General features: G+C 59.4%; 1 protein-coding gene across 1 annotated transcript in view; it reads right to left on the bottom strand.

Moving 5' to 3' along the window:
* Window positions 1-276: 276 nt before the first annotated feature.
* CBX2 (chromobox 2) overlaps window positions 277-8,762 on the bottom strand; it is a 20,381-nt gene continuing 11,895 nt past the window's right edge. Inside the window, exons 2-4 of the mRNA XM_023523017.1 lie at window positions 8,025-8,268; window positions 5,774-5,879; window positions 277-4,175 (exon numbers count right to left, since the gene is read on the bottom strand). Of these exons, the coding sequence (XP_023378785.1) occupies window positions 2,868-4,175; window positions 5,774-5,879; window positions 8,025-8,268 (1,658 nt within the window). The 3' untranslated portion in view covers window positions 277-2,867. The remainder of the gene's footprint in view (window positions 4,176-5,773; window positions 5,880-8,024; window positions 8,269-8,762) is intronic.

An 8,762-nucleotide genomic window follows, 5' to 3' on the forward strand; every position in this document is an offset into this window, starting at 1 on the left:
CAGTCTAAAAAAAAAAATCTGCAACCTAATGCTAGTGTTAGTTTTCCAAAAGTACTAGAAAATGCACAGAATTTGTAGGTGCACGTGAGCGAAGATCTGGTCATCTAGGCACTACCTCCCCCCTCCTCAGACTCCCTTCACCAAGCCATGGTGGGCTTCCTGGGAGAAGCACTCCCTTTAACTGGTTGGTCCTGACTGAAGGTGGGGGCTGGGCTGCTGTCCTGTTTCCACAAGATGTGAAGTTTCTCAAGGCATCTACTTTTGTTCTCTCTTTTAGGAAAGCAAACAAACAGCCATAGTTTAAAGCAATTAGAAGTGGCATACATGAATGATTTGGCTTTTTTTTTTTTTTAAATTAAAAGACACAAATCAAGCCAGTGACTGGCACTGGTCCAACGCGCTGGTCCTGCCCCAAGTTTTCCCTTAATGAAGCCTCTAGGCCCAGAGCCCCCATCAGGTCAGAATTTTGAGTGTCTCAAAACAAGGAACACTCTTTTTGGTACCAAAAAATATATATAAAAATATGCCAAACCCTCTCAAGAGGATAGACTGGCCACTTCTTCCTATCCATTACAGAAGCAAACAGAAAGATGTGACGGGATTAAAACGCCCACTCAATATGGGGACGCAGCCCACGTAGTCACATAGTAAGAGGAACGAAGAATCAAGGAATCTCAAGTCAGATGTGACTGATACCTACACACACGCGCACATAGCAGCAAACAAAAAAGCACTACTTCTATTTATTGGTAAACATGACCAACTCTGAGCACCTGGTCCAGCTCCAGCAAAGGCTGCTGCACGTGCACACACATGCCCATTTTAAACACAAACTGCTTGGAGTCACAAACACTAAGAAAAAAAACACAACGCAGCAAGGCAAAGTGGCTAGAAGTAAGGTGTTTGCAGATTTGAACTTTGGGATTGAAATAGCTGGTAAACAGAAAGGCACCAAGTCGGGGTTTGGAGACCTAGCTGCTGGGGACGTCACATCGGCCCAGGCCCTGGTTGCCCCACAGGCTTGGAAGGGAGCTGCTGCTGGTCTGGCTTTGCAGCCTCTAAAGCGGCAGAGCACCTGGCAGGAAAGGAGCTACAAGACCTGGAGGCTGCCAGCTCCTCCAAGAGGGAGGCAGCCTGGAGGAACCCCTTTAGTCACACCCAGGGGCGATCTGGGGGTCTGCAGACAGGAGGGGAGGTTGGAGCCGGAGTCAGATCTCACCCTCCCCTGCTGAGATGAGGAACAATCCTCCCCTTCGCTGCCCACTTTCTAGCTGCAGCCTGGGCATCTGGGACTCCAAGCCCTCACCCCTGCCAAGGTGGGCACCGTTCCCACCACAGCCAGCACGGCTGCCACAGGCGAGACCCAGAAGCTGCACCAGGTTGTCCCTCAATAAGATCCTGGACAGGAGCTGTCCCCAAAGGCACACTGTTGAAATCCATTTGGCTACACAAAAGCCACGTTGTCCTATTTGGCACGGAGGGTGAGTGACTGGGGACAGTGGAGATGTAGCAGGCCCACCCCCCAGAACCACAGCCTGCTGCAAGTCCAGGTTCTCCCCTGCAATCGAAGCTTTGGGGGTAAGTAGCCCCCCACATCTGCTGGCTGACTTTAACCAACTGAAACAGAAAGGGAGCCCCCCTAAGCCCTCACTTTTCTTTTTGGCATCACAAAGACCCGGTGACCCCATGCGCTGACCCACCTCTCTGCCCCGTCAGGAACCACACAGGGTAGGTGGCTCTTGACCAGGGCAGCCGGAGGCCTCTGCCAGGCGGGCACCCCGATTTTGTCCCACTTCCCAAATGGTACAGGGATACAGCTTCCCAGTGGGGAAGAACGTGGAACCCCCAATGGGGGGGATTGTCAGGGAAAGGTGGGGCCACATTCACGGACGGGAACTGCAGCCAGGTCCCTGTACAACAGCTGGTAGCCCACAGGTGGCTGGAGGACAGAACCGCTTCCTGCACCTGCCCGCACTCCCCGCTTGCAGGGCCGCGAGGGGCCATCTGCGGGGTTGAGGTCGGGAGTAAGGCGGTCCTTGCACAGGCCAGAAAGGACGGCAGCCGGAGGGGCGGCCTTCTCCTCCCCGAAACTCAGAGGCTCTTCAGGTGAAGCAGCACTGGAATTTGCCCCTCCCAGCCCAACTGGACTTCCTGCTTGGTGTTTGGGGGCTGCAGTTAGTTTGAACCAGGGTCAGGTGACATTAAAACCAACCTCTTTAAGGCTCCCAGCCCCTGACCTCCAATTACTTGTCACTTTACATTAAGGCCATAGCCCTCAGCAATCAGAGGTAGAGACACAGAGATAACGGTCCCCTCACCTTTGACAGCTCGGGCACTGCTGAGCACGGGAGCTCTGACCAGCAAGAACCCCCTTCTGTGTGCCCCGCCACCCCATCCCATATTCTAGAAGCTTACTCAGCCCTCCCTGTAGCAGTCCCCCGAGTCCTGCCTCCTGCTTACCCCCCCATACACTTTTGCCACCATTGGGCAAGACAGCCAAGTGAGACCGAGAGAAGCTCTCTCTTTGAACACGTGTGCCCCCCAAAAACCAGAGGAAGCTGACCCCCACTGTCACTTAGGCAGGGATCAGACATTTGGCTCGAGCTGCAGGTGGCGACTGACTTCCTGAGGCCGACGGGAGGCGGAGCGAAGGCCCAGAGGTAGGAACAGGGCCAGGCCAGGCCCTGGCAAGGCATCGAGGCACCGCCTGGCCCGACGTCACGGGCAGGGCTGGGGTCCGGGAGAAGGCCCTCCAAGCTGGCCCCTGAAGGAGGCCACCTGGACCCAGGAGAGGATGTGGGGTGGAGGTCACTTATTGGAGCAAAACCAGAGGCCACAGAGCAGCAGGGGAGGCCCTGGCAGCGGCGTCAGTAATGCCTCAGGCTGAAGAAGCCCACGCTGGTGGGGGACTCCTTCACCGTGACCGTGATGAGGTTGGCGGTGACGTCGGTGACAAAGACGTGCTCGATGAGGCTGCGCGTGGGCTTCCAGTCCTGGCTGGTCTGCACGGACACCGACAGGTTTTGCTCGGCGCCGGGCGGCGAGGCCGAGTCGGGGTCCGAGTCGGAGCTGCTGTCCTCGCCGGTGCTGACCTCAGACAGCGCTGCCGCCTTGCGCCCGTCTCCTGGGGCCGCGGGACCCTCCGGTCCCCCGGGGGCCCCACTGCCTTTGACACAGTCCCTCTTGCCGGCAGCGGGGGGCAGAGCTGCCGCCCTAGAGGCCAGCTTGTCACCCTTGCTGGTGTCAGTCAGCACACCAGCCCCGCTCCCCCCAGTGGGGCCAGCCCCTGAACCTTTCCCGGCGCCTGGCCCGGCGGCAGGGCCAGCCTTGGTGGCTGCGGCATGGCGGGCGGCCATGCCCACCCCGGGAGTGCCGTTCTTGACACTCTGTAAGTCCAAGATCTGCAGGCTCAGCTCCTGGGTGGGCGCGGCCTGGGGACCCAGGCAGCCCGCAGGGACTTTGCCGCTGCTGTGGATGTGGGGGGGCCCCCCTGTGGTCCCCCCTTTCTGCTCCACAGCCCCGCTGCTGGGGGCCTTTGGGACTTTGCTTCCTGGGGGGCTCAACCCCAGCTCCCCCTTCTGCGTCCTCACCTTGAGGTCCAGCCCGAGGCTGCACTTGCCAGCGGCCTGGCCCTTGAGCGCCAGTCTGCCGGCAGCCTGGGCCTGGCTCTGGCTCACTCGGTTCATGTAATGCACGATGGAGCTCTGCCAGCTGATGCCGCCCCGGCTGGGGCTGCCGGCCATGCCCTTCACCAGGCTGGCCAGGTTCTCTGGGGTGGCCATGGTGCTGGGGCCGCCACAGGCCTCCTTGGCGTGGGCCTTCAGGGCTGCCAGGCCGGCCACGGGGGCGCTGAGCGGAGGGGGCAGCTTGCTGGCCGGCGCCCCCAGGTCCTTCCGCGCAGTCTTCAGCACCCTGGCCAGGCTCACAGGCCTGCGGGCTGCCTTCTGCTCCGGCGGCAGGGGCTTGCGGCCCCGCTTCTTCCGCGTGGGGTCCTTCAGTTCGGGCTTGGCCACCAGGATCTGGGCCTTCTTCTGGGGCACTGGGTGGGTCTCGCGGCCCCGAGGGCCTCTCTTGGCATCCAAGTCACTGTCATCCTCTTCGTCTGAGGAGGAGGAGGAGGACGTGGAAGACGTGGAGGAGCTGCTGGATTTGCACTTGGAAGGGGTGTCAGGCTCCTGCAAAGACAAAGCGAAGGTGCCACCACCACTTCTGCAGCCGGGTCCCGGGATCCACAGCGCACTTTCCCCAAGGGGCCTCGGACACCTCAGAGCCAGCACCTGCTGCGGCTTCCGGAACAGACACGGCCAGGAGGGAGCAATTCCCCACCTCGTCCCAGAGAGGACGTACAAGGTCCTAAGGAGACTCCAGGAAGTGCAGTTAAAAGTGCAGGAGTCTGTGGCCACGCCACCCCGACACGCCCGGGCCCGCCTGACCTCGGAAGCTCAGCGGGGTCGGGCCTGGATGGGACACCACCTAGGAAGACCAGGGGCTAGAGGCGCAAAAACAAACAAACAAACCAACAAACAAACAAGGGATTGTAAGCTGACAAGGTTCTTGCAATCTGTGAGGTCCACCAAGGGTTGCCTCGCTAAAAAAAAAATAAAATAAAAATAAAAAATAAAAAACAGCGGAAAATAAACGCGGGCGGTTCCTAAGACGAAGTCGGAGCAAGGACGGGAAACACACCAGAGCAGCCGGAAGCTACTGACTTTCAAGGGGACACAGCTCCACTCTGCTCCTAGAGGGAGCTCAGAGCAGCTCGATTCACGTCTCGTAAGGTTAACCATCAGAAGCGAGGTGCACCGCAGCCCTGTAATCTGAAAGCAAGCGGAAGCCTTGCTTCCACCTCCCCACTGCCAAAGCCAACTGCTTCAGAACCTTCCAGCTCACAGGAGAAAAGAACACTGCCCTCCTGTCTTCTGGGCATCACCCTGAAAGCTAAGTGCACCCCCCATTTCCCAGGTCCCCAAGCTGCCTGCTGGGTCGGCATTTTAAAAGGTGCACTTTAGGGAGACAGAACCATCAGTCAGGCCCTTGCTCCAAAGCTCGCCTGCCTCAAATTGGGGGCGAGGATCAAACCTGAAGACTCTCAGGGCCTGCTTGCCTGGCCCCCAACTTGTCACCCCAGCTGATGGGAGCCCAAGCGACAGGGATGGCCAGTGCTGCCGGTCAACACCAACACCCCGTGTTCTCCTGCAGTCAGCGGGACCCCTGTGGCACCCCCGCCCTGCTCAGAAAAAATATCTCAAAAGACAAACTGAAGTTGCTGTAGGCCGGCCAGCAAGATGGAAGGCAGGATGCTCAGTCTCCCGGGAGGGGGTTTATGCAGGAAGTGACCAAGCTCTTGGCTTCGGGGCCCTGGGGTGGTAAGCACTCCTGAGGAAGGCGTCAAGATACGTCCAAGACTGAGGAACCCGCACCCCATCTTGCCTCTGAACTACTGGGCGAGGCGGGTGGTGTCACGGACCCCAGGTGTGTGTACCGGTGGGCCACCCAGGTACTTGGCAAACCTATGAGTACCTACTGTGTGCGCCCTCCCTGTTCTCCATAAGCCACTGGGATGAGAGAGAATGATGGTCTGTGCCAAGTCTGACCCAGCCATCCAGTAGGAGTGCAGCTCAGGAGGGGGAGCTGGGCCTGCTGTGCCCACTGGCAGAGGTGTGAGCAGCACAAGGAGGGAGGTGGACCAGCGTCACGGCCCACCCACCTCCACCGTGCACTCTGCCCTGAGTGCTGGAAGGTAAGTGGCCTGACGAGGCCACCGGCCACCCACCTTGAGCTTGGCGTGCCGGCTGCAGGACGACATCACCGTGTGCTTCCTCGGCCTCCCCCTGGGCCGCTTGCCTCTCTTCCGGTTCTGCGCCTCCTTCTCGTGTTCCCTGAAGACAATCCCCAGTCAGGGCCACAGACTCTCCCTCCCGCCACACGGACCCACCAAGGCTGCAAACACCCCGACATTCCAGCCCAGCCCACGGTAGCTTATCATCAGTTTCACTGCAGAAACATATCCTGTTAACGAACGTATGAATTCAGGGCGGGAGTCCAGACCCCCCTCCTGCGCAGCACGGGTGGTAACATCTGGACACCCAACCACCCTCGTGAGCGCTGGGTGGAACGCGAGCCAAGCCAGAAACGAACGGTCCTCCAGGCTCCTCCGCTTCCACCGACACCGACACCGACCCGGAGCCGGCCCGGGCCTCGCTCTGCAGGTAGATCGGTGAGGGGCTGGCAGAATGCCACCGGGAGGAGTCTTCGTGGTCACATGGCCCAATCCCTCACTTCACATAGGAGTCCAGGGCAGGGAGGCGAGGCCCCCCCCAATCTCATGGGACGGGGAGCGCGGGGAACCAAGGGCCCCCGTCCCACAGCGCCCTCCGCTCCCTCCGGAGCCCGCGCCCGGCTTCCTCTCTCGAGGACTCTGTTCCCAACCTCCGCACCGGGCAGGAATCCTGCAGACACCTTTAAGCAGCCCCGAGACTCGGGGTCCTGCTGTTTCAGGCTACCCACTGAGGAAGGGGGACCACCTGGAGAACTTTCCCGGTGATTAAAACGGGTGTCACCTCTTCAAGGCTTGGAAAGTGAGTACGACCCGACAGAGCCCACACTCCGAAGCAGCCCCATCCTATCTCCTAAAGGGACAGGGGCATCTCACGATTCTCCCGCCCAACATGGTCACCAGTACCCAAGGCCTCTTGACCTGAGTCTTACAGAGGTCACACCCCCACATCAAGCAAATAACTGCCAGGTCCCAGTTTCCAGTGGGACCCTTCTGGCTTACTAGAGGAGCAGAGTGCCCACACCCCCAGTTTTCTCTGCCCTAAGACGGAGTCCAGACCACCCCATGGCTCTAACTCCTCCACCTCAGATGGTCGCCAACCCCACTTGTCCCCTGTGCTATAACCCAAAGCAAAGCTAGGAGCACACGCCCAACAGTGAGGCCCCATCCCAGGGAAGGACCAGCTGCCCTGGCCCTGTCCCGCGGGAGCCAAAGTGTGAACTGAGTGGCGGACAATGAGGCTGCGGATGAGCTTTTCCAAGGGCGCGGGGGCGCACCTATGCTCACCTCGTTCTCACCGGAGCGGAGCCCATCTGTTTTCTCCCTGATGTCACAGCCCCTCTGAGAACACCCTAAATGTCCAGCCAGATGAAGACTGGACAGAGCCTGAGCTACCAGAGAACAGGGGGGCCAGAGTGACCCCGGTGGGGGCAGCTTTCGGACAACTAATTCATCTGTCTCTATCGACAGGGCGATCCCTCACAAAGGGCCCACACCTCCCCCCGCCAAGTGTGCTGTGGACTCTCGTGCCCCGACGGGGTGGCCTGTCCATCACCTGCCTCTTGCCACCCTTTCCAAGAGGATCTCAAGGCGTCCTCTCTTAACCCGAGTCTCCCACCTAAAAATAGAAACAGCATCTAGGATTACAGAAGCAAGTCAGGCCCCCAAGACTGGCCAGGGGGCCCCCACGGTGCTCACGCAGTACCAGCGGTTTGCAGGCCAGAAACGTGTGGTCCTCAGTGCAGACACAGCACGCAGCCTGACTCTGCGCGTGTCCCAGCTCCCTCAGGGACCTTCTGCTCAGTGGTGCCCTCTGGCAGGACCAGGTCTGCATTTTTATGGCAAACCTGCCACCCTAGTGTTCACTTTTCCTGTTAGCGAAATACTTGACAGAAGAGGTCCAGAAGGGAAACCAGAAATTTCCAGGAAGGAGCTAAAAGGATCATTTCGGTGAGTCTGGCCTCCAGAAAGATCGAAGCAGCACTTACTCAGTGACTCCTTAGGCCCGGACACGGCCCTGGCCAGCAGACAGAAGGGAGGAGGCCTATTCGGGACCTCAAGGCTTGCCCCACCTTTACAGACAACCATGGAGATGGCACCAGAGGCCCTAGTGACAGCCGCCCTGAGACCTCAGATCTCAGCACAAGCCCAGGACCCCCGGAAGGCCAGCACCACCCTGCGCGACGGCTTGACAGGCCACGGTCCCCCAACGCCCTCCCCCTTCCCACGCGTGCTGTAACTTTCTCACTTCTTCTGGAAGGCCAGGAGCAGCCGTGGATCCAGGATATTTTCCTCCGGCTCCCAGCTGTTGTGTCTGGAAAAGCAAAAAGCAGGTCGGACGGGGTAAAACAGCAGGCAGTGACGGGCCACTTCAGAAAGAAGCCAGTCCCTGCTGTCGGCAAAGGCACTGGCTGCTGTGGCAGAGTGGACAAGACCCCACTCACGTCCAGGACGGGCCCTGGGGACCCCGCCCTGGAAGCCAGAACCACGACCTCAAACTCCAAGGGAAACCACCACCTTAATCCCTCCAATTAACACTCGGCCTCGGGAGGACTCCAGTCTCCTCCTGGGAGAAAAACAAATCCCAACGAGATGGAAAGTGGCAGAGGGAAGCCCCCAAACCCTGGCCCGGAGCCAGCGAGGGAAGGGAAGGCCGTCCAGGATGCAGGGAGGGGGAGGCCGAGGGCCACAGAAGCGCAGCCCAAACATTAAGAACAATGTGGCTGGCGCCCAGGCGAGCGCGGGCTGGGGCGCCCGCAGGGGAGAGCAAAGAAAGAAGAGTGGGGTCCGGGTAGAAAAGGGAAACGGGTCTGTGCGAGCGACTGTAAACAGAGCCCCCTCCGGGGATGCCAAGTCCCCTCCCTTCCATTAAAAAAAGAAAAAAAAAAAAAAAAAGCAAGCCCTACATTCATCAATAGAAAGCTCAGGTTACAGCGGGGGAATATGGACAAGAGGGGAGCTCGCGTCCGCGGGGAGGGGTGAGGCG

This window comes from Pteropus vampyrus, unplaced genomic scaffold, assembly GCF_000151845.1.
Source record: "Pteropus vampyrus isolate Shadow unplaced genomic scaffold, Pvam_2.0 Scaffold371, whole genome shotgun sequence".
Classification (NCBI taxonomy): Eukaryota; Metazoa; Chordata; class Mammalia; order Chiroptera; family Pteropodidae; genus Pteropus; species Pteropus vampyrus.